This window comes from Rutilus rutilus (genome assembly GCF_951802725.1).
Source record: "Rutilus rutilus genome assembly, chromosome: 13".
In the NCBI taxonomy this organism is placed as follows: Eukaryota; Metazoa; Chordata; class Actinopteri; order Cypriniformes; family Leuciscidae; genus Rutilus; species Rutilus rutilus.
Genome location: NC_140218.1, coordinates 3,510,979 through 3,537,174, shown reverse-complemented (window position 1 = coordinate 3,537,174; position 26,196 = coordinate 3,510,979). Strand labels below are relative to the sequence as shown.

General features: G+C 33.4%; 1 protein-coding gene and 1 long non-coding RNA gene across 6 annotated transcripts in view; one reads left to right on the top strand and one right to left on the bottom strand.

Annotated features, from left to right (window-relative positions):
• Positions 1-4,855: 4,855 nt before the first annotated feature.
• On the bottom strand, positions 4,856-11,328 carry LOC311302582. 4 transcript variants are annotated; one of them, XR_014629592.1, is made up of 6 exons: positions 10,338-11,328; positions 9,982-10,091; positions 9,842-9,885; positions 8,672-8,736; positions 6,985-7,086; positions 4,856-5,197 (listed from the first exon to the last, which is right to left on the bottom strand). It is a non-coding gene; the product is annotated as an uncharacterized lncRNA (long non-coding RNA). The 4 variants fall into 4 exon arrangements; XR_014629593.1 differs by having other exon boundaries at positions 6,985-7,015; positions 10,338-10,548; XR_014629595.1 differs by lacking the exon at positions 6,985-7,086 and having other exon boundaries at positions 10,338-10,542.
• A 9,349-nt stretch (positions 11,329-20,677) lies between these two features.
• LOC311302541 (NACHT, LRR and PYD domains-containing protein 3-like) overlaps positions 20,678-26,196 on the top strand; it is a 50,046-nt gene continuing 44,527 nt past the window's right edge. For both annotated transcript variants that reach the window (XR_014629585.1, XM_084428518.1), the window contains exons 1-3: positions 20,678-20,860; positions 21,291-21,387; positions 21,623-21,736. Coding sequence is in view for 1 of the 2 variants with exons in the window: in XM_084428518.1 (XP_084284644.1) it covers positions 21,338-21,387; positions 21,623-21,736 (164 nt within the window). In the remaining variant the exon portion in view is untranslated. The remainder of the gene's footprint in view (positions 20,861-21,290; positions 21,388-21,622; positions 21,737-26,196) is intronic.

Sequence of the window (26,196 nt, the reverse complement as noted above, 5' to 3'; positions counted from 1 at the left end):
CTGTTGATATTGCTAATGGCTTTAATGATTTCTTTATATCGGTTGGTTCTGAACTAGCATTGAGCACTAATGGCTCGGATATACACCCCTGTTCTTTAATCAAAGGTCAGGATCCTTCATTCCATAATTTTGACCCACCAACTGTTCAAGAGGTTCGTAATATTATTTTATCACTTAAAAATGCAGCCCATGGTCATGATGGCATTAAAAGTGTTCTTATCAAAGAGACAATTGACTATATCATTAAACCTCTCATTCATATTCTCTCACTGTCTCTTAAAACTGTAATTGTCCCTCAGGATTTGAAGGTTGCTAGGGTTATACCAATTTTCAAGACCGGTGACTCCAAGGAATTTGGTAATTATAGGCCAATATCAATTCTCCCGTGTATATCGAAAATCTTGGAAAGACTTGTCTTTTCTAGATTATTTAATCACTTGGATGCCAATAATATTTTACACAAACATCAATATGGTTTTCGGAAGCGACACTCTACTGAGCATGCCCTCATTCAACTTGTGAACTACATTTCTTTAGCTCTTGACAATAAAAAAATTGCTCTTGGAGTCTTCCTGGACCTGAGTAAGGCATTCGATACGGTCAGTCACAATATTCTGATTGCCAAACTTAGCAGATACGGAGTGGAGGATGTTGCCTTGAGATGGTTTAGAAGCTACTTAGCTGATAGAGAGCAATATGTATACCTGGAAGGCTATACCTCCATGAAGTCACAAATTATGATTGGTGTCCCTCAAGGATCAATTTTGGGGCCTCTTTTATTTTTAATTTATATTAATGACATGGCCACGACTTGCACCAAACTCCTACCAGTACTATTTGCAGATGATACAAATCTTGTAGCTTCTCACCAAGACTTTAATATTTTAATCAAAACGGTCAACGAGGAACTATCTTCCATTGTGGAATGGTTTCAATGGAACAAACTTACCCTCAATATAAAAAAATGCAATTTTATGATTTCTTTGTAATACTAACAAACATTACCCTATAGAATTATCAAAAAAATTGTATTAATAACATTCAAATCGAATTGGTTCAGCATACCAAATTTTTGGGAGTCATTATAGATAGTGGTCTTAAATGGTCTAACCATATCAATTTCGTATCTAGAGGTCAGCTAAAATGCTGGGTATATTGAGGAGGGTTTGTCCTTTAGCTCACTCCTCAGCTTTTTTAACCTTATATTATAGTTTTTTGTTCCCATTCATTAATTATTGCAATATTGTTTGGGCAGCTACCTATTCTACTTACCTGAAGAAATTAACAGTCATACAGAAGAAATATCTTAGATTTATATCTCATTCAAATAGATATGCACCCTCGGCACCCCTTTATAACAAATTCAAAGTTCTCCCTATATTGATAAGGTAAATATTTATCAAACATGTTTATTTATGCATAAGTTTATATATAGGAAACAAGATCTTCCAGACTCCTTTCAGAATTTATCCCCATTTCACATGTACACTCATTTCAAAATAGACACAGCAATAATAACCTACTCTTACCTTACACACGAACTGCAAGACATCAATTTAATATTTCTTTTAGAGGTCCTAAGCTCTGGAGTGATTTAAGTCCATCTTTGCGATCAATGTCCTCTTATTCTGCTTTTAAAAAGCATTTGAAGAGACTACTATTGCCAGCCTGACGCCTTTAAGTATTTCTTTCTAGGTATTGCATGCTCTTTCTGCATCTTTTTTGTTTTTTTGTTATTGAATTGTTGTTCTGTATTGTTTTTTTTTTTTCTGCTTATGCTCTTGCTTTGTTTCGATTGTTGTTTGTTTTTTTATTTTGTTTTTTTTTGTTTGAGTGTTTAGTCTGCATGTCTCATGAGTGAATATGAGCAGGAGTGGAACTCTGTACAAGCCTAGAGTGGCTTCGTTCCCTCCTTGCATAGTTTTGTACTTGTACTAAACATGTGCTAAACAAATAAACATAAACAAACTAACACCAGAGGAACCAAAAACACCTTAGCATCTCCTTCCAAACCACCAGCACCACAGAAGAGGTCAAAACCAGACGACGCCGTGACTGCTGGAGCCCATGCTGAAGACGCCTCTAACGCTGCGATCCTGCTATCGGCACTCTTCAAAACATGATGCAGGACTTCAAAGCGGAGCTAAAGCAGAACACGCTGACCATAGCCAACATCGCGAAAGCGGTAGAGTTTAACTCTGCCGAAATCAAAGAATGTAAAACACAGTGCCAAAAACTGCACGTCGAGGTGAAACAACTCAAAGAGGAGAACACAGATCTGGGGAAAAGAGCAGCAGAGTTGGAGCGTTATAAAAGAAGAACCTGCGAGTAAATGGCTTACAGGAGGGAAAAGACGAAAACACACGACAAATCATCTCTGATATCATCGGAAAGATTGTGCCATACTGGAGGGAGAAGATGGATTTCATCCTGGATTCGGTGCACCGACTGGGGCCGAGTAACACCAGCCGCCCTCAGGGACGAACTCTGGCGGATCATCAGACTTCCCCCCGTCTGCAAGCATCTCAACATCCGCTTCGCAGAACACCTCACCAAGGAAGACAGAGAGGCATGGAGGGCTGTGTGGCCGAAAGTTGAACAGGCAAGGAAGGCAGGACTAAAGACAGTGTTCCCCCCATGCTTTCATTAATGGACAAAGAGTCTCACCATAGACACAACTATCCAGGGTTTTTGAATCCCGAAAACAAGTGAGTTTGAATGAAAATTCTCCGGGTTTTGCTACTATTACAAATTCCTGATAGGAAACTTCTACTGTTGTTTTAAGTAAGTTCAGCAATCCATTGTTGTTGATTGTTTATTAATTTGTTTTTGTTCTATGTTCAGTTTAAAGAGTAACATTTCTCTAGTTTCTGCAAGGGGTTTAAGAAACATGACAAAGAGAAAAAGTATTTTCTTATTTTGTAAAGGGAAGAAGTCAAATATCATTTTGTTTGCAGGAAACGCATTCTAAGGTTGATGATGTTATATTTTGGTCTAAACGATGAGGAGATGAAGCTTACTTTAGCCACGGCACTTCAAGGTCAGCAGGAGTCGCCATCCTCCTAAGTAACTTCAAAGGTCATATTGTGTCCCATATGGCAGATGAATTTGCTCACTGGCTGATTCTTATCATAAACATAGATGGTCTGAAATTCATCTTAGTCAACATTTATGGATATAACATCAGTAGAGAAAACCGAAACCTACTTGAACAAATTGGTTTACATTTAGACAATCTCAAATGAACACACTCAACTGATAACATCATCATTGGAGGCGATCTAAACCTAGTTCATGATTTTTTTTATTATAAATATCCTTTCAGATACTCTGCCAGTCACCCAGCTAGAAATTTTTTGTTCTAAAAATGTTCTAAGAACATTAGCATGTATTGTTCTATAAATGTTTTCAGCGGCTAGTTTTAGTTTTGTTCTCAGAATGTTCTTTTAAAAGTTTGGAGAACATTCTTTAAAAACATTATTAAAATGTTTAGTAGTAACATTCTTTTAACATTATTCTCTAACGTTCTTAGAAAGTTTTCAGCGGCTAGTTTTAGTTTTGTTCCCAGAATGTTCTTTTAAAAGTTTGGAGAACATTCTTTAAAAACATTATTAAAATGTTTAGTAGTAACATTCTTTTAACATTATTCTCTAACGTTCTTAGAAAGTTTTCAGCGGCTAGTTTTAGTTTTGTTCCCAGAATGTTCTTTTAAAAGTTTGGAGAACATTCTTTAAAAACATTATTAAAATGTTTAGTAGTAACATTCTTTTAACATTATTCTCTAACGTTCTTAGAAAGTTTTCAGCGGCTAGTTTTAGTTTTGTTCCCAGAATGTTCTTTTAAAAGTTTGGAGAACATTCTTTAAAAACATTATTAAAATGTTTAGTAGTAACATTCTTTTAACATTATTCTCTAATTTTCTCAGAACGTTTTCAGCGGCTAGTTTTATTTGTGTTCCCAGAATGTTTTTTTAAATGTTTAGAGAACATTTTCTAAAAACATTATTAAAATGTTTAGTAGTAACATTTTTATAACATTATTCTCTGACGTTCTTATAATGTTTTTAGCGTGTAGTTTTATTTTTGTTCCCAGAATGTTCTTATAAATGTTCGGATAACATTTTTTTAAAAACATTATTAAAATGTTTAGTAATAACGTTCTTATAACATTATTCTCTAATGTTCATAGAACGTTTTCAGCGGGTAATTTTATTTTTGTTCCCAGAATGTTTTTTTAAATGTTTAGAGAACATTTTCTAAAAACATTATTAAAATGTTTAGTAATAACATTCTTATAACATTATTCTCTAACGTTCTTATAATGTTGTAAGCGGATAGTTTTATTTTTGTTCCCAGAATGTTCTTTTAAATGTTCGGATAACATTATTTAAAAACATTATTAAAATGTTTAGGTGTACCATTCTTACAACATTATTCTCTAACGTTCTTAGAAAGTTTTCAGGGGGTGTTTTTATTTTTGTTCCCAGAATGTTCTTTTAAAAGTTCAGATAACATTTTTTTTTACAACATTATAAAAATGTTTAATAATAATATTGTTAGAACATTATTTCTCCTAAAAGGTAGAATAACATTCTCTAAGAACACTCTAAAAATGTTTCGTGATGATGACCTTCTATAAATGTTTAATCATAACATTTTTAGAACATTATCCCTTTATTCTTATAAAGTTTTTAGCAGGAAGTTTTATTTTTATTCTTAGAATGTTCTTCTAAAAGTTAGGATAACATTCTCTAAAAATACTCTTAAAAATACTACTTAACATTCTTATAAATTTTTTAGTGGGAAGTTTTATTTTTGTTCCCAAAATGTTCTCTTAAACATAAAAAATGCTTAGCTTGTTAAAACATACAATTTTATTAATCTCTAAAATAAAACAAAAATCTAACAGGTTTATGAATGGCATTCACATAAATTATTAGAAGTTCTGCGTACAGTAGATGCCCAACATTAAATGAAGAACTCAGTAAAGTCCAATGTGCAATCACACGTCTTGACTGCTGTTTGCTCAGAGCGCTCATCATCAGTCTTTGGTTGTCTTGGTTCTTGCAGAAAAAGAATAAAGTCATCTGCATTAATAGGTGTTCTACTGTTCTTCTCTTCTTCTTTTTCAGCTGCTATCCCAGTTAGCAGAATTGAGCTCCATTCTCAGTGTGCATGGTAGAGTTTTTCCTCATAGCCTATAAAAGAAGATCATGCAACAGTGTAAACAAAAATAATACAAATACATATTACATATTAAGATCACAAGCAATATTGACTTTGAAAACTTTCAAAATTAGCCAGCCTAATTATTAATCAGAAATTAATTAGATTAGTTTATTTAAAAGTATAAATATGATACCTTATGAGTATCTATTTTGTTTCTGTAATTTAAAACATATACTTAATCCATTATATACATGTTAAAGGGATACTCCACTTTTTTTGGAAATAGGCTCATTTTATAACTCCCCCAGAGTTAAACAGTTGAGTTTTACCGTTTTCTAATCCATTCAGCCGAGTTTCTGATATTTAGAAGAATGTCAGTAACCAGACAGTTTCTGGTCTCATTGACTTCCATAGTATATATTTTTTCCTACTATGGAAGTCAATGAGACCAGAAACTGTCTCAATACTGATATTCTTCCAAATATCAGAAACTCGGCTGAATGGATTCGAAAACGGTAAAACTCAACTGTTTAACTCTGGGGGAGTTGTAAAATGAGCCTATTTCCAAAAAAAGTGGAGTATCCCTTTAATAACACAACTAGAGGCTAAATTATTTTAACAAACTACAAACTTGGCTTGAGAAGTGTGAACCTCGAACTCAGGTAGCCTTGAGCACAGCTGCAGCATGTCACAGCACTGCCCACGATGCTTTTGCTCTGATGTAACAGCTCATTTTCATCAGTTATATTGTCTATGGATTGTTACATTTCTTACAGATTTCTGCTTGTTTTAAATCAGATACAGATAAAGTAGTACTGCATTTGAGATAGAACAATTTCTAGTGTGATTTAATCATACCTGTGAATCGTCTCTTTGCTATTAGCTAAGCTGTAAGTTTTAGTTACTTCAAAAGCAGAAAGAAAAATATGCTATAACTTCTGTTTCTTATTGAGAAATCACAGGACAGTGTTGACACTAACTTTTTGTGCTTCAGTAGGTTTCTGTGTGCGCACAATCTGCATGTTAAATGTGAGCTACTGTCTGTGCATATGAAAGCTTGTTTCCGCCATGGAATACAATTTTTAAAAAAGGTAATTGCGAATCACAATTCAAACTTTTTTTTCTCAGAAGTGCGAGATATAAACTCGCAATTGGCCGTTTGAAAGTCAGAATCACAGGATAAATTAGTAAAACCTGAGAAAAAAAAGCAATTCTGGCTTATTTTTTTTTGCTGTCGTTTCTATATGAGAACATTAATGCACTTCATCAACACAGCCGCTCTGAGAGTCACTTCAGCAGCATTTTAGCTTCATTTGAGAAAAACTATCATCATATCATAAAACACAGAGAAACTCAAAGGTCTACACGGCAATCCGTCAAATAAAAGTTTGGTTTAACCTTTGAAGAACGTTTTGCTTAAATCATTACATTTTAAATAATTGGTTATAGCAATTTAATTAAACCATTCAAATGGAATCAAGAAAAAAAAAAAATATATACTTTTGGGAGATGCGAGAGCGAAGTAGTCCAGTGATAATTAACAGGCAGCCATGGTTAATGCAATTTGCAAAGACCCGCCCCCTTTAGTTACTGTTGCTATGTCCAACAAGCCATGGCGCTCTCACGCCACACATCATGTTGTCACGCAATGAAAAATACATTGCGGATCACAGAAAAAACGCTGAAACGTTTAAACGCAGAGACAAGACAGAGCAGGTTACTTTTGATATGAAAGTTGAAACAAAGTCTCAACGTTTAATTTGTGTAATTTTTTTAGAAAAAAATATTTTTGGTAAAATAAAAATGTAAAAAATACCTGTCAATCAAACTCCCTCGAAGGGTGAATTCTGAGGGGAGTAAAAAAGACAGCTCACAATTCTGATATTTTCTTGCAATTGTGTGTTCTTGCCTCACAATTCTGAGAGAAAAAAAACAACTGTAATTTTACTGATGGAAACAGACAGTAAAAAAGTGGACTTCAAAGATTTCTTATTCTGTAGCTCCCTGTGGGATTTTTTTGACAAGTCCATAAAAATGCATCCATCCATGATAAAAGTACTCCACACGGCTCTGGCAGGTTAATAAAGGCGAAAGGTGAAGCGAAGTGATGCGTTTGTGTAAGAAACATATCCATATTTTATATTTTAGGGCTGGGAATCGATTAAAAAAAGTAACTGATTATTTACACAATTTGCTGTAATTACATGCAATTAATTGCATTTCCCCCAAGCTTGTAATCATCAATATTTAAACTTAGAATAACCTAATTAAACAACAAAAAGGAAAAAAAGGAACAGAAAATAGCCCTGTATTAAAATAATATTAAACATCAATATATCAATATATTATTATTTTCAATAATCAATCAACATAATAAATTTAACAATTTATTATTATATATTTTTTTCTAATTATCAAAATAAAACATAGTCCTACAAAGCTATTATTACAAGAGCATGTGATCAGAGCAGGTAATTTTACCATTGTTGTCAGCATGACTATACCAGCTCAGTAGGGCTATTTCACAGAAGTCTACTACTGAGAAATTTCACGTTATTTGACTTTGCTTTTCCAGTGCATGATCGGTACATGATTGGAGCGTTTGGGCCGTTAACGACAGAGCAGAACGCGCAGCGCAAACACGGAGCAGAACATTGAGCAAAGAGCTCAATGTTTGCTCAGTGTTGTGTGTGTGTGTCAGTGCGCCGACACACACACACGGAATGGAGAGCGCGGAGCGGAAAAGACCCGGTCATGAAAGCTGCGCGAGAATAAAACCTGATCGCCAAACACGGAGGGGCGGGACGGCATATTTTGCAGCCTTTTCCGCAACAGGAAGTCATTAAAATGAGGCAAAAAAAGTGCTGCGTTAATTGCATTTTTTTTATAAACTCGTTAAGCATCTCAAATTAATCGCGAAGATTAACGTGTTAATTCCCCCAGCCCTACCATATTTATAATTTTATCGACTTAAATAACTAGCTTCCAGCAGACAGCCATATGCAAGTCAAATTACGCCCAAAGAGTTAGTCAACGCATCGATACGCATATGCGCCTGCAAGGCTACGCATCACTACACTTCGGCCGCCATATGCGTCTATGAGTAGAAAAATGTGTCGTCCCAGTTTTTGATACGCGACGCACCGTTGTATGCAATACTATGCGTTGTTGGTGGGGGCAAAACTGCAAGTTGCTTGCGTCCGACATGTTGACTATAAAAGGCTCTTGTCGGTGCATGACATAGGAGTAGCATAAGCTTTGACGGCTCTCGCGGTTCAAACAAACAGGGCTAGGCAATAAATTCAAGCTCCTCCCACATTTCTCTTTATATGATTCTCTTTAATGATAATTTTTCTAAAAATCTCTGTGGAAAGAAAGTCAGATATAAATCTGGGACAGATATAAATCTGGCACGAGGCAGAAAAAAATAGATCATTTTTATTTTGGAGTGCATTGTGCGTTTAAAATTGACTACGGTTTTATAAAATGCAGTGGATACTTACTAGTGATGGACTTGTTTCTCTGTTGGTGCCTGTTCTGCTCCGTAAACATTGGTCCAATGCTTGATCTTAAGAAAATGTAAAAAGTGTGTTAATGTGTGTTAACAGACTATTGATCTGGGTGACATAGGACCATTTTTTATGTTTTCCTTAAGTGTTAGGCTATATAAATCTGGAGAACCCTTACTAACATTAACCATGGTTTTGCAACACTAACTAAATGGTAATAAATTATTGTAATCAATCCACCATAAAAATATTGTTTCTACACTTTACTATAATAAAAACCATGGTTAATTTAGCAAAGGACCCTGGGAACATGTCCTAAAAAGAACAGCTCATCCAAAAAATAGACTCTCTATCGTTATTTACCGGTACTCCATGTTGTTCCAAAACTGTATGAATTTATTTTGTATAACCTTAATTAAGATATCTTGAGAAATGACTTCACTGTTTTTTTTTTTTTTTTTTCATAAAATGGGTTCCAATGTTGTTTAATTCCCAACATTCTTGTGTTTCAGAGAAGTAAGTCATACAGGTTTGAAAATAATTTCATTTTGAAAGGACATTTATGTTATGTATAAAGACACAATGTTCTCAGTTCCCTCATTGTAAAGCTCCTATGCTGAGGTTTATTTTATTTTATTTTTTCAAAATGTTGCAAGTAAAATGTTCTAATTGTGTTAACTTGTCACATTAGAAGAACGTTTTATGAAGAACATTCAACATCTCATCTCTCAATGATATCCTCAAAACATTTCCCTAACGTGACAGAGAGAATGTTCTTCTTTTGTTATCATGAAACATTGGGACAATGTTATATTGAGATCATTGTACAACTTTAACTTTAGCAACATTCCCAAAATATGCTCAAAATGTTGCAAGTAGAATGTTCTTCTTTTGTTATCATGAAACATTGGGAACATTTGTTTCCATAAAATGGGTTCCAATGTTGTTTTATTCCCAACATTCTTGTGTTTCACAGAAGTCATACAGGTTTGAAAATAATTTCATTTTGAAAGGACATTTATGTTTGGGTCAGCTAGGCCCATAAAAAATCATATCAAGAAGACAGGTACAATTTTGACTGGAGGGTTTGGACCAGTGTGCCTTTGAGCAGAGTTTACATGTTCTGCCTCTATTTCACGTGTATTTTACTATGACAATACTCACCGCAACTGAAGATCATGTGGCTGGATAATTTATTCCCAAAATTCCTGGATAATGGGAAACACACACATACAGCAATATTATTAGCTATTTGTATTTACTTACTAAAAGAGACATAAAAAGCTTGCAAATTTTTTACTCACCAGCTCAAAAACATATTATGATGATGACTCATCATTTTGACGGTAACGTTAGGCCGATATCCCGCGATCATTCAAAAGCCTAGTTTTCATAGTGTGGTTCGAGTTCCTCTCTGTATAAAGACACAATGTTCTCAGTTCACTCATTGTAAAGCTCAGACTATGCTGAGGTTTATTTATATTTATTTTTATCAAAAACTAACTTAGCTGACAATATTTAGCCTAACGTTACACATGCAGCCTGAAACATTGACATAATATCGATATTGCTCTAGTCGCATTTAAAATTAGCTTCTCAATTTAACACACTATATTTTGATGTAGCAGAATGTATTTTTATATAAAATAAAGTTATTTACCTTCCGCAGATTGCAATATGTCCGTTACACGTAGGCTACGTTGTTAAAATTCGTTGTCCATTTACATCCCGCAACTCGCTCAAAATAAAAATGTAACAGTACGATGCAAAATAATCCATGTTTTAAACAATGTAAAAGCCACAGAACCGAAGGAGGCTAGTACTGAAGATTCTCCCGAGCAGCAGCAGCGCGCACACACACACACACACTCACTCTAACAGACGAATATTCAAACTTCAAACTTGACCAGTAAAAGGCGCGCATAGCTGCCATTGGCCAGATTCCTGGATGACAGTCTGAATAGCCAATCATGCTCAAAACAACTCGAAGAGACAGCCAATAATGTGGTAACATTGCAATTACAGGAAAAGATTACATGTTTTAAAAGAAAGAATATGAAAAAAATGTGCACGGCTATTTATTTAGTTGTATTTGTAAGCTGGCTGTTATATTTAATCAATTGGTTAAATGGTGTCTTCATTGCAGTGCATGATAAAAAAAAAATAAACTTACAATAACATATAAATAATAATAATAAATTACACAAATAATATATACCATGTATAACAACATATATTTACCACTGCTCTGCCAAACAGCAGTTTAAAAGAGCAAACATATTATATATTAAACAGAGCAAACATTGCATATGTAGGCTATTCATATACAATTCTGTATACCTACCTACATGAAAAACTAATGGATTGGTATCATGGTAACATTAGAGTTACATTCATGTGACCCATAATGATCCTTTTGCACTTTAACAAAATATTGACCTTTCCTTTAGAAACACTCTTATGCCTAATAATGTCAACTTGCTTTTCACCCTGTGTGGCACAGTTACACAACCTGTTGGTTTAGGGTAAATCCTCTGTCCAACACAACACTTTGGTAACATTGGCATAATTCTATACAAGTTGCAACATATACCCCGGGTTTCACAGGCAAGGTTTAAGCCTGTAGTCCCAGACAAAAATGCACGTTTGAGCTGTTTTACCTGAAAGCAACTTGCACTGACATATCTTAAAATATGTCAGTGCCATTGTTTTGTCTCAAGATGCACACCAGTAATGTTTCTTTTTCTTTTTTCTAAGGCACATTTTTAAAAGCTAATTAAATGCACTAAGGCCTAATCCTGGCTTAATCTAAACTCTGTGAAACCGGGTCTGGGTTAGAAATTAAGGGTTAAGGTTAACCCTAACCCTAACCCTTGTCTACAGACTTTTATTTAACAGCATGGATACTCCAAGGTGTTGACTGCAGTGGTTAGGCCTTTAGCGTTGATACAGGACGAATAACTTCTTACTGTGACAGTCTGTAATGTATTTTAGCAAAGAGTGTTTGTATGGATTGTCCCTAATTAAGCTAGAGCTATTGGTGCATTCAAGTCATGTCATAAAGATCGTATTTACAAGTTGAACGCCACCACAATGATGAGAATATGAGTAGGAAGCTCAGGATTTTCTTTAACCCTGATCTTGAAGAGTTAGGGGTGTGTCAGTGGGAAACATTGTGGGATACCACTATACTTAGGTATTTAGCAGTGACAATGAAGTAAGCTAATGCCTGCACAAAATATGATAGCATTAATATGTAACAGTATAATATGTGATGATAAAGTTTACAGTGGCTTCATTAATTTAAAACATTAAACAAAATTGTAAAACCTCATGAATACAAACTTCCCAGGAGGACTTAAATGCACCATATGTTCCATCGTGAACCCTGTTGGCCTGCTGTCTGACCAGCAAGCTCAATTTAACAATAATTGTGTAGTTTGATTGCTAAATGTTACATTTAAAATGTTCTAGTGTTGTTAACACGTCACATTACAAGAATTTTTTTTAAAAACACTCATCATCTCAGGTCTCAGTGATATCCTCAAAACATTTTACGAACGTTGATTTGATAATGTTCCTCCTCTGTTATTATGGAACATTGTGCCAATGTTTTACTGAGAACATTATATAATCTGTTATCTCAACAACATCCTCAAAACATCCTTAAAATGTTGCAATTAAAATGTTCTAATTGTGTTAACACATAACATTACAAGAACGTTTTATAAAGAACATTCAACATCTCATCTCTCAATGATATCCTCAAAACATTTTCCTAATGTGACAGAGAGAATGTTCTTCTTTTGTTATGACAAAACATTGGGACAATGTTATATTGAGATCATTGTACAAACTTTAACTTTAACAACATTCCCAAAATATCCTCAAAATGTTGCAAGTAGAATGTTCTTCTTTTGTTATCATGAAACATTGGGACAATGTTATATTGAGATCATTGTACAAACTTTAACTTTAGCAACATTCCCAAAATATGCTCAAAATGTTGCAAGTAAAATGTTCTAATTGTGTTAACTCGTCACATTAAAAGAACGTTTTATAAAGAACAATAAACATCTCATCTCTCAATGATATCCTCAAAACATTTTCCTAATGTGACAGAGAGAACGTTCTTCTTTTGTTATGACAAAACATTAAGACAACGTTATTTTGAGATTATTGTACAAACTTTAACATTAACAACATTTCCAAAATATGCTCAAAATGTTGCAAGTAAAATGTTCTAATAGTGTTAACTCGTCACATTAAAAGAACGTTTTATAAAGAACAATAAACATCTCATCTCTCAATGATATCCTCAAAACATTTTCCTAATGTGACAGAGAGAACGTTCTTCTTTTGTTATGACAAAACATTAAGACAACGTTATTTTGAGATTATTGTACAAACTTTAACATTAACAACATTTCCAAAATATGCTCAAAATGTTGCAAGTAGAATGTTCTAATTGTGTTAACTCGTCACATTAAAAGAACGTTTTATAAAGAACAATAAACATCTCATCTCTCAATGATATCCTCAAAACATTTTCCTAACGTGACAGAGAGAACGTTCTTCTTTTGTTATGACAAAACATTAAGACAACGTTATTTTGAGATTATTGTACAAACTTTAACATTAACAACATTTCCAAAATATGCTCAAAATGTTGCAAGTAAAATGTTCTAATAGTGTTAACTCGTCACATTAAAATAACGTTTTATAAAGAACATTCAACCTCTCATCTCTCAATGATATCCTCAAAACATTTTCCTAATGTGACAGAGAGAATGTTCTTCTTTTGGTTTTATGAAACATTGGGACAATGTTATATTGAGATCATTGTACAAACTTTAACTTCAATAACATTCCCAAAATATCCTCAAAATGTTGCAAGTAGAATGCTCTTCTTTTGTTATCATGAAACATTGGGACAATGTTATTTTAAGATCATTGTCCAAACTTTAACTTTAACAACATTCCCAAAATATGCTCAAAATGTTGCAAGTAGAATGTTCTAATTGTGTTAACTCGTCACATTAGAAGAACATTTTATAAAGAACAATAAACATCTCATCTCTCAATGATATCCTCAAAACATTTTCCTAACGTGACAGAGAGAACGTTCTTCTTTTGTTATGACAAAACATTAAGACAACGTTATTTTGAGATTATTGTACAAACTTTAACATTAACAACATTCCCAAAATATGCTCAAAATGTTGCAAGTAAAATGTTCTAATAGTGTTAACTCGTCACATTAAAAGAACGTTTTATAAAGAACATTCAACATCTCATCTCTCAATGATATCCTCAAAACATTTTCCTAATGTGACAGAGAGAATTGTTCTTCTTTTGGTTTTATGAAACATTGGGACAATGTTATATTGAGATCATTGTACAAACTTTAACTTCAATAACATTCCCAAAATATCCTCAAAATGTTGCAAGTAGAATGCTCTTCTTTTGTTATCATGAAACATTGGGACAATGTTATTTTAAGATCATTGTCCAAACTTTAACTTTAACAACATTCCCAAAATATGCTCAAAATGTTGCAAGTAGAATGTTCTAATTGTGTTAACTCGTCACATTAGAAGAACATTTTATAAAGAACAATAAACATCTCATCTCTCAATGATATCCTCAAAACATTTTCCTAACGTGACAGAGAGAACGTTCTTCTTTTGTTATGACAAAACATTAAGACAACGTTATTTTGAGATTATTGTACAAACTTTAACATTAACAACATTCCCAAAATATGCTCAAAATGTTGCAAGTAAAATGTTCTAATAGTGTTAACTCGTCACATTAAAAGAACGTTTTATAAAGAACATTCAACCTCTCATCTCTCAATGATATCCTCAAAACATTTTCCTAATGTGACAGAGAGAATTGTTCTTCTTTTGGTTTTATGAAACATTGGGACAATGTTATATTGAGATCATTGTACAAACTTTAACTTCAATAACATTCCCAAAATATCCTCAAAATGTTGCAAGTAGAATGCTCTTCTTTTGTTATCATGAAACATTGGGACAATGTTATTTTAAGATCATTGTCCAAACTTTAACTTTAACAACATTCCCAAAATATGCTCAAAATGTTGCAAGTAGAATGTTCTAATTGTGTTAACTCGTCACATTAGAAGAACATTTTATAAAGAACAATAAACATCTCATCTCTCAATGATATCCTCAAAACATTTTCCTAACGTGACAGAGAGAACGTTCTTCTTTTGTTATGACAAAACATTAAGACAACGTTATTTTGAGATTATTGTACAAACTTTAACATTAACAACATTCCCAAAATATGCTCAAAATGTTGCAAGTAAAATGTTCTAATAGTGTTAACTCGTCACATTAAAAGAACGTTTTATAAAGAACAATAAACATCTCATCTCTCAATGATATCCTCAAAACATTTTCCTAATGTGACAGAGAGAATGTTCTTCTTTTGTTTTTATGAAACATTGGGACAATGTTATATTGAGATCATTGTACAAACTTTAACTTTAATAACATTCCCAAAATATCCTCAAAATGTTGCAAGTAGAATGCTCTTCTTTTGTTATCATGAAACATTGGGACAATGTCATTTTAAGATCATTGTCCAAACTTTAACTTTAACAACATTCCCAAAATATGCTCAAAATGTTGCAAGTAGAATGTTCTAATTGTGTTAACTCGTCACATTAGAAGAACATTTTATAAAGAACAATAAACATCTCATCTCTCAATGATATCCTCAAAACATTTTCCTAACGTGACAGAGAGAACGTTCTTCTTTTGTTATGACAAAACATTAAGACAACGTTATTTTGAGATTATTGTACAAACTTTAACATTAACAACATTCCCAAAATATGCTCAAAATGTTGCAAGTAAAATGTTCTAATAGTGTTAACTCGTCACATTAAAATAACGTTTTATAAAGAACATTCAACCTCTCATCTCTCAATGATATCCTCAAAACATTTTCCTAATGTGACAGAGAGAATGTTCTTCTTTTGTTTTTATGAAACATTGGGACAATGTTATATTGAGATCATTGTACAAACTTTAACTTTAACAACATTCCCAAAATATTCTCAAAATGTTGCAAATAAAATGTTATAATTTTGTTAACTCGTCACATTAAAATAACGTTTTATAAAGAACATTCAACCTCTCATCTCTCAATGATATCCTCAAAACATTTTCCTAATGTGACAGAGAAAATGTTCCTCTTTTGTTTTTATGAAACATTGGGACAATGTTATATTGAGATCATTGTACAAACTTTAACTTTAACAACATTCCCAAAATATGCTCAAAATGTTGCAAGTAGAATGTTCTAATTGTGTTAACTCGTCACATTAGAAGAACGTTTTATAAAGAACAATAAACATCTCATCTCTCAATGATATCCTCAAAACATTTTCCTAACGTGACAGAGAGAACGTTCTTCTTTTGTTATGACAAAACATTAAGACAACGTTATTTTGAGATCATTGTACAAACTTTAACTTTAACAACATTCCCAAAATATGCTCAAAATGTTGCAAGTAAAATGTTCTAATTGTGTTAACTCGTCACATTAGAAGAACGTTTTATAAAGAACATTCAACATCTCATCTCTCAATGATATCCTCAAAATATTCTACAAATGTGACAGAGAGAATGTTCTTCTTTTGTTTTTATGAAACATTGGGACAATGTTATATTGAGATCATTGTACAAACTTTAACTTTAACAACATTCCCAAAATATTCTCAAAATGTTGCAAATAAAATGTTATAATTTTGTTAACTCGTCACATTAAAATAACGTTTTATAAAGAACATTCAACATCTCATCTCTCAATGATATCCTCAAAACGTTTTCCTAACGTGACAGAGAGAACGTTCTTCTTTTGTTATAATGAAACATAGGGACAATGATATTTTGAGATCATAGTACAACTTGTTATTTCAGAAACATTCCCAAAACATCTTTTGAATGTTGCAGTTAAAATGTTATATCTTAGTTTTCATATAACGTTATAGGAACATTTTTTTAAATGAGAAAACATCCTTAAAATGTTCGGTAAACATTACATTCAAATGTTTTCTTTAGAACATTAACCAAACTTGTAGGGAATGTTAGCGAAAGTTCTGAGAACGTTCCCTGCTAGCTGGGCATCCAAACACCATATTCACGAACTTTTGCGAAAAACAAAATTTGGTTGATCCTTGGAGACACTTAAATCCAGAAATATCTAAATACTCCTGGTTTAGCTCAAGCCACAATTATAAATCCAGAATTGATCATTGGTTAATGGCAAATCATTTGCTGTTTTATAATATTAGCTCTGATATTTCTTCTGCACCACTAACAGATCATAGTGTTATTTTACTACAGATCAAACCCAATGACAACAATGTCCACTCACACACACATATTGGAAGTTCAATTCCAGTCTGCTCAAAAATAATGACTACTGCCAAAAAATCTAACTATTAATTAAAGAAAATGCCAATTCTGAGGAGCTCACAACTGCTACCAAAAAGTGGGAATTCCTAAAATATAAAATACGCCAATTTACCATCTCATTCAGTAAAATAATTAAAAAAGATAGTTAAAAAAAGAAGAAGTAGACATTATTAATCAGTTCAATATGTACTGCAATAGGCCAAACCCAACTGAAGACGATAGACAGAAGATATTAAACCTCCAACCAAAACTAGATGAAGTTCACAGTCGTAAGGCCCAAGGGGGCTTTATTAGACCCAGAGCTAGTGGATAGAGGAGGGGAAACAATTCAGCGTATTTCTGTGGTCTTGAAAAAAGAAGACAGGAAAAAAAATAGCATCAGATCCCTGATGGTTGATAATAATGAAGTCACAGATGAAAACTTGATCTCTTCAGAAATCTGGGAATCCTATAGCCAGCTCTATAGCTCTACATTTTCTAGCGTGGACTGTCAAAATGTTTTCATTATAGCAAAACATATTCCAAAAATAGAGGATGGCCTCAAACAAACATGTGATAATCAAATAACAATTCCAGAACTTGACGCAGTAATTGGTCGTCTCTCTCTTAACAAAGCGCCCGGATCCGACGGTCTCACAGGTGACTTTTACAGACATTTGGGCAGATTTAAGAGACCTGCTGCTACAAGTCTTTACCCAAATATTTGAAACATGTGCTTCCACCAACAATGAGACATGGGGTTATCGTCTCAATTCCAAAACCTGGGAAAGATCCCAGAATTATAGATAACAGAAGACCCATTACACTCAGAAATTCAGACTACAAACTCCTAACTTACATCTTTGCTTCTCGTCTTCAAACAGGGATTTCAGATCTTATTGCAGATACACAGTCAGGGCTCTTAAAAGGAAGGTCAATACATAATAATATAAGATTGGTAATGGACATCATTGAGTGTAGAAGCCAAATAGAGGATGATGGTTTCCTTCTCTTTCTAGACTTCTATAAAGCATTCGACTCCGCGGAGCATCCATTTATTCTTTCACCGCTCGAACACTTTGGCTTTGGAATCAAATTTAGAGAATGGGTTGGTGGATTATATCGAGATATTAATATCTGTGTCCTATTACCTAGTGGTACCACCCCAAGCTTCAAGATTAATGTGGGTATTCCTCAAGGTTGCCCCATCTCACCATACCTGTTCATCTTAGCCACAGAAATGCTAGCAATCTATATTAAGAACTGTAATGATATTAAAAAACTTAATGTACTTGGCACAGACATAATAATCAGCCAACTAGCGGACGACACAACAATATTCTTAAAAGATAGATACCAAATTTCAACAACTATTGCCAAAATTGAAAAATTCTCAAAAGCCTCAGGTCTAACATTAAACTTACAACACTTCACTGAAAAACATCTGTAATATCCCTATTAAATCAGAAATCAAATACCTGGGGATTTACCTCTCTAAGGACCAAAAACAAAGCCAGCTTCTGAATGTAGAAAATACAATTAAAGAATGCAAATCAAGACTAAATATATGGCTACAGAGGGACCTATCAATACTAGGCCGAGTTTACCTAACTAAGATGAATATTTATCCAGATGTTCTTGCCCAGCCTATTCCAGTGCCACTCCAAACAACACTGATTACATCTATCAACCAAATCAACCTGAACTTCATTTGGAGAAACAGACCACATTATATGAAGAAAAGCAATATGGTTAAAGACACAAAGGATGGAGGAATAAAAGTTATTGATTTTGACTGCCTTAATGGAACCTTAAAAATAAACTGGTTAAAATCTTGGATCAAACACAAGCAACTCCTTTTGGTATTGTATCCCAAGACCTTATTCAAGAGAATTGGAGGATTAGAATTTCTTCTTAGAGCGGACTTTAGTGTTAACAAATTACCTATATCATTGTCAGAGTTTCACTGATAAATACTCTTGTATTGGGAAATGTTATACGTACATAACTTCTCACGCCACACATCTGTACTCTGGAACAACAGATATATTTTGCACAGCAACACATCTCTGTTCTTTGAGGATTGGTGTGGGAGAAATATATGATCCATAGCCGACTTAATGGATACCAACGGACAGTTGTTAAATTATGGACAATTTTCCATCAAACATAATTTCAAACCCTTAAAATCAGACTTTACTAAATTACATAAAGCACTAGCCCAATAATTTGTCCTTCTAACAAGAAACATTTTGGCATATTATCCGATACAACCACAATTGGCCCCACTATCAGTTCAAGGGATCTTTGTTCTGGATAAAAAATGCACTAACCACTTTATTAGAAATTGTTTTATTGATTATATTTACCCTAAAAGGCCAAATAAAAATAACATCCTACAAAAATTTTATACATATTCAATCACTAAATTAAGAACAATCTATCTAACACTCCCTATACCTCCTAAAGTGAAAGAAACACTTCAAAGTAATGAACAACATTTACCCCTCTAAAGAAGTACTGAGACGTCGCTCTGGTATAGATGATAATACATGTGCATTCTGTGAAAATGATGTCGAAACTACGGACCATGTGTTTTTCTCATGTAATGTGATACAGATATTTTGGTGTGATATACATAAACGGGTTAAGCAACAGATGTCTTCATTCCCAAACTCTGTCTCCAGTGACGACATAACATTTGGACTGATATTGCAAAGCAAGGGTGATGAGCTCTGGACTAATACAACTGTGTGTCTAGCTAAATTCTTCATTCACAAATGTAGAATTGTGAAATCATCTCCCAAATTTGTTTTTTAAAAAAAAATGAATTTAAACTGTATATGAAATCCTTAAAAACTCTGAAAGGTCCTAAAGCACAAAAATATATATAATACCCTAAAACACGTCCCAGCTGAGGTTAATAGCTGAACAATGGCTGAATTCTCCCCTCATGTTATGTTATAATTTCTTACGTTTTTTTTTTTCTATTTAAATTTGTTTATATGAATGTTTCTTTTCCTTTTATAAATCATCCTTATTTTTGTTACTAAGACTACATATATATTTCCTGTTTGTATTAAGAGCTGCTCCCTCTGGCTATATCTTCTCTGTGTCCTATTCTGAAGAAACGGATTTTATGCAGCCATGTTTGCTTGTAAATCTTGATATTTTCAATAAAATAAAAAAAAAAAAAAAAAAAAAAAAGGACGAAAGAGGACCAGCAACAACAACAACAACAACAAAAATGAAATAAATAAACAAAATTAAGGGAATAAGGTTTTTCTTTTAAATCATATTCTTCTATGGTGGAAAAAAGACTAATTGCGTTTTTCTTTTTTATCACTTTGAGGACTTTTGTATAAGAAACAAATTCACCATGAAATGCACAGAACATTGGTTTCATTGATATTTTGATTGGGGGATATGAGGATGAGGATATTTTTTACAGTCTATGGTCGACACGGTCAAAATCACGCGTTTCGTTTAAAGACTTTTGACCCCAATCGCCTGCCATACTCTGTTTACGTCTCTCTCTCTCTCTCTCTCTCTCTTTCTCGTCACAAATAGAAAGTGAAAGTAAGTTTTGCTGTCGCCATTTTAAGCAGGAGAAATGCGAAATACGACACGGAAAAAAACAGAACATCAAAGTGTTTATCAGCCATTATAAAGGGATTGAAGTGTAGTTTTATGATGTTAAAGCTGGAGGATTTGAGTTCCTGTATCTTGTAAAAGTTTGATCAAGGTGAGTGTTCATGTGTGACTTTCTCATATTAATATGAATCTCTGGACGACATTTGACGTGATTGTTTGATATGAAACCTTAAATAAAGGTTTTTAATTTTTCACTTCAATGTTTCCTTTGTGTTTCGTGATGTTTGTGATTCTCCAGAAGTTTAGCTTATGTGTAAACATACATAGGCCAATTCACACAAACGTCAATTCACACAAACGTCAACAAACGCGTTTTTTGTATCGGATCAGTGTGTGTCGGGGTTTGTTTTCTTTTTCACCCGAACATCAACGGTCGACTTGTGTGTGTGAAAAGGCCCTGTGAGCTTGAGTTAACGCAGTCACATGATCCTTTTCTCCCACACTCCAGATATGTTCAGCTAAATTATGAAGGTTGTTTAATTTAATCATTTAATTTAGTGTGTGAATGTTTCTTCATTCAGAGTCAGTGGAGGAGATCAAACTCATCAGATTCTCCTGCAGCTTCATCATGGCTGATTCACAAGGATCCAGAGATGGAGATTGTTCTCCAGGATGCAGGTACTTTCAACAAACACTACATTACCATTACCCCCACACCTCCACCCCTCCACACACACAAACACAAACAGATCAAAGACCGTTTACAGAAAAAAGAAGATTTTTTTGCCTTTTTTTAAAACTAAAATGAAATATTCAGTAAAAAGATAATTGTTTCCTCAAAGTACTTTTTGATGCAGGATAAATGTATTCACAGTAATCTAAAGGATTAAACTGAATCTGTTCTCTGTTCCAGTTCAGTCCAGCAGAAGAGCTCAAACCCAGAGTCCAGCTGTGTGTCTATGAAGAGTAACTGCTCTATGAATCCGCCAATATGGTTTAAGAGTGGAGACAAACGGCCTGATCTCAGGTATATCACTTCTATAAAAGATGTGCTTATAGTTCGACACTTTTGAATTAGAATCATCATTTTTCTCAGTCAGTCAGTCTAATACTAGCAATGACATCAAGTAAATGTAAGCTGAGATCTTTTCCACCTTTATATAATGGAGTAGGTGCAGGGGCGGCGCTAGGGCTGGGCTAAGGGGGCTTAAGCCCCGAATGTTTTTAGTAAAGCCCCAAATATTTTGTTACCTTGTCTTTCTCATTGAGCAAAACAATTAATCAGAAAAACAAACGTGAATAAGATTACAGCAGCTGCGATTAACATAAAAAGTGCATATTACAGTTTTATTTATATTTTTCCCTTTGCATTAAAGATACTTACGACGTGCGTTTGCAGCGTTGAGCATTGTAGCCAATCACAGACATGTCTGTTGAACGCATCGGCCAATCAGAGGCGTTTAAATGAGTCGCTGTGCTGAAGATGTGTTTTGTGCTAGCTCACCGAGTTCTACACTTTCGCATAGATATTATTATTATTGGCAATAATCTTAAGATGCAAATAAGAGATTCACTGCAATGTATTTGATATTCTTGATGCTGCTCTGATGCGCTCCATTACGCTCCGCTCTGTTTGTTGTTAGGATGACTAAAAGTTCAGCGGTCTAGCTCATCAGTGTTAAAATGATTAAATAAGTGAACGAATGCCTGGTAAAATGTAAGTGGAAAACATTTAATATTTGACTGTTTTACAATAGAAATGTTCAACTTACCGACAGTATCCGGTGACGCAAATTACTCAACTTTTTAATTTTTTTTTATAAAATTTTGCCTTTTTGAATTGAAAATATGCTGATAAGCTGATAAGCATGAATGGCAGAAGAAAACGACTGCAATTAAAAAGCAAAACGAGAAAATTATTTTAATGCAAGCAATAAAAAAACTGCACACATCAGCTGTGGAATAAAAGAAAAGAAATGCACGATTAACTAGATTAAGGCATACTCCTGTCTTAATGTAAACCCTGTCCATCACCCACAAAGCTTTCACAAAGTTATTCTTGCCACTGTAACGTATGGCTTCCTAAAGACAAGTTTATGGGTAAATAAATGAATAATAATAAAAAATGTATCAGGTCTCAACATTAAGCCTTTTCATTTGATTGTCCTCAGTTCAGTCATTCACTTGTCCGAGTAAAAACATTTGTTTGTCCAGGAAAAAAAATATATTCTGATAAATTATAAATAATTATATGTAATTTATTCTGAATCAATATTCTCATCACTGTTCAGTCAGCTTTGACATATATAAATCGGCATATTCATGATATTTTAACCTTTATAAAGGGCATTTTTCCCTCATCCCTAATCGATTCCCTAATCGCTTATTTCCCTAATCGCTTCCCTAATGCGTCATCTTTCATTTAATATTCTTAAATTTCATAGAATAATAAGATGCTAAAGGGATGTTACCAATCAAATTAAACTGCATTAAATAATGTAATGAGATTATTTTACATATTTTTTGAATATACAATTAAGACATTTTGGAAAGAATGAAACTTTAAAACACGAAACTAAACCGCCAGTAGGAGGCGGCAGGAGACCGAGTCATTGAGTCATTTACTCAAACGATTCATTCAAACGTAGGGCCCTATAAAATCCGTTTTATTTTTTCCCAAATTCCGTTTTTTCCATTTTAATTTTGTGGGAATTCTTTTTCTTTTCTTTTTTTTTACCCTTTACTGTTATTTTAGTCGTAAAAAGTGTTTTTAATGTTAATGATTAAAATGTACACAAATAAAAAGGACATCAAAATGACATTTATTAATATGTATTCGTGTCAAAATGATTAAACACCACACAAAAACAGAATTTTATCGCAAATATGTAAACTTCCGCGCAATAACACTTTAACACTAGATTCCGCGTTAATTTGCCAATTCCGCGATCGTGGAAATTCTAGGGCCCTACAAACGGCTGATTCATTCAGGAATTCATCATGTCAGAACAGAACGCTAATGAAATGTTTACCTGGCAAAGCTTTAAAGCACGAGCAAATAATGACCTTTTGTGATTGCGAATAAGTGCAGAGTAGGAATGCGCGGTATACCGGTACTGCAAAAATACCGGTATATATATATAATATAATATATTATATTATATTTCAAACGGTACAATATCATAATTTTGCTCAATTCGGTATTTGATGCGCTGCTGTTTCGAAGTTCACCCAGAGAGCGAATTACCCCACCATAATTGGGGGGTACTGCTCCTTCACTTCTTCTATGACCATCATGGTCCACTACCATATAAATCCCCACCGTGATCGCCAAGTGCAACATGTGTTGTGCAACACACATACAAGGTCTAAACATGCCACAAACTGATAATCAGTAGGCTACAGAATATCTCATTGTTATTATATATCCAAAAGAGAACTGTTTTGATCAACTTCTAACCAAAAGTTAGAAGTTAAGTGCACTGAAATACCATTCTAATTACTGGTAATAGTAATACCTTTACAAGAAGCCTATTGCCTATTCCAGGGTTTTTCCTGGCTCAAAATGAGGCAGAGGTGGTAAAATCATAATAATGTATTTTAATAATAAGATTTTTTTTTTTTTTTGTAGATCATCATATAGCCTAATGTGTTTCCCAAATTTTTTTGTTGGTGGAGCTTGGTATCTGTAGGGGGGTCCGGGGGCATGCCCCCCCGGAAGAAAATGTTGTACATTTTAAAGATAAATTCATTAATCTGGTGCACTTTAAGTCACCCGAATCCACTATTAAAAATAAATAATCCACCCGCAAACCGCCTATATTCTTTGATTTAGATATCTGCATCTGATCATCACATTACAATTATTCAAATTCGATAATATGGTAACATATCACACTGAAGTAGGCTGCTTTAAAATGAACATTTATTTAAAATAAAAGTTCTTCTTTTGGAAAAATTACATTTCCTTAATAGCCTAAACAGAGGCTTTACTCCCTTCAAACTTAAATTGTCAATGTTTCATTACATCACTGTTTGAAAACACTCAGAATAATGTTTTGTACCTTTATAAAGGGCATTTTCCCCTAATTTTTATTAAATGTATGCTCCATCTTTCATTTCAAATTCTTAAATTTGATAAATATATTCAATTAAAATAATTAGACACTAGGCTGTTACCAATAAAATTAAATAATTTACACTGAAAAATTATGACTGTATTAAATTAGATTATTTTAAATATTTTTGAATATACAAATAAGGAATGTTGAAAAGAATGATACTTTATGAAACTAGCGTTTTGTCATTAAACGTTGACACTTGCTTGAGAAGTTGAAGTCGTTCTCTACATAGACATAATAAATACATAGACGCCCTATTGGCCGCTGAATCGTATGTCAACGGCGCCGCCATACTGCGGAGGGCAACTTTCCCATACCTCTCATAACGAGAATTGAGAAAAATTTCGTGTGCTGCTTGGGGCTTTACAAATCGCCACACAATTGAAAACAGGTCTCAGGGAATTACCTTTCACAAGCAAAACTGAAAATTTGTTCCTGGTTGTATTTCATTTACTATTTTTATTTTCAGAGGAGAAAGTCCGCGAAATTTAAAAATACTACTGTTATTGTGTCACGAAATGTAGTTTTAAGAGTTTTTCAGTCGACATTGTAGTTGTTTAAAGCTCAAATCTGTGTTTTTTTTATAAAGAGAGTGCCTTTTAAAAATTTTTATCTGGCGGTTTCGGAGTTGTGAGATCCAGTGATCACCGGGCGCTCAGCGCTCATGTACCCCGCCGAGAACAGCCTTACCTCGGCTTCTGACGTACGCCGCTGGATCTGATTTCTTTAGTCTAGTGAGAATAATTCGTCTTGTGTATATCTAACGGGCGATCTTTGGTTTCATTAATCTATAATTTGTTCCTTGGCAGATTGTTTTGGCTGAGGGCAAAGTGAAGTTTCATAACTTTATATATTTAGGCTATTTCACTTTAACGGTGTACCCTGCTGTATTTTTTACTGAATCGTTTACTTTATTTCTTGACTTGTATAGCTTCTTATACCTTTTAAAAACTGAAATTTAACAAAAAGAGACAGGGTTGCGTCATTTTATTTTATATAGCCTATGTAAGAATATTTTAAAATATATAAATTTACATTATTTATTATTATTATAATAATATACCACTTGCGATTATCAATCTATTATAGTTATGCTGTTAAATTATTGTACTATTCATAGTAACTATTTAACTTATTTTTTATTGTCTATATTCTGTAATTGATATTTCATATTCTATTGCTATTATTATAGTATTATACATAAACTATATGCTATTATCAATATATTATTATTATTATATTAGTACTTATGATATTATATAATTGTACTTTTCATTACTATTTAATTTGCTGTATAGTCAAGTCAAGTCAAGTATATTTGTATAGCGCTTTTCACAATACAGATTGTATCAAAGCAGCTTCACAG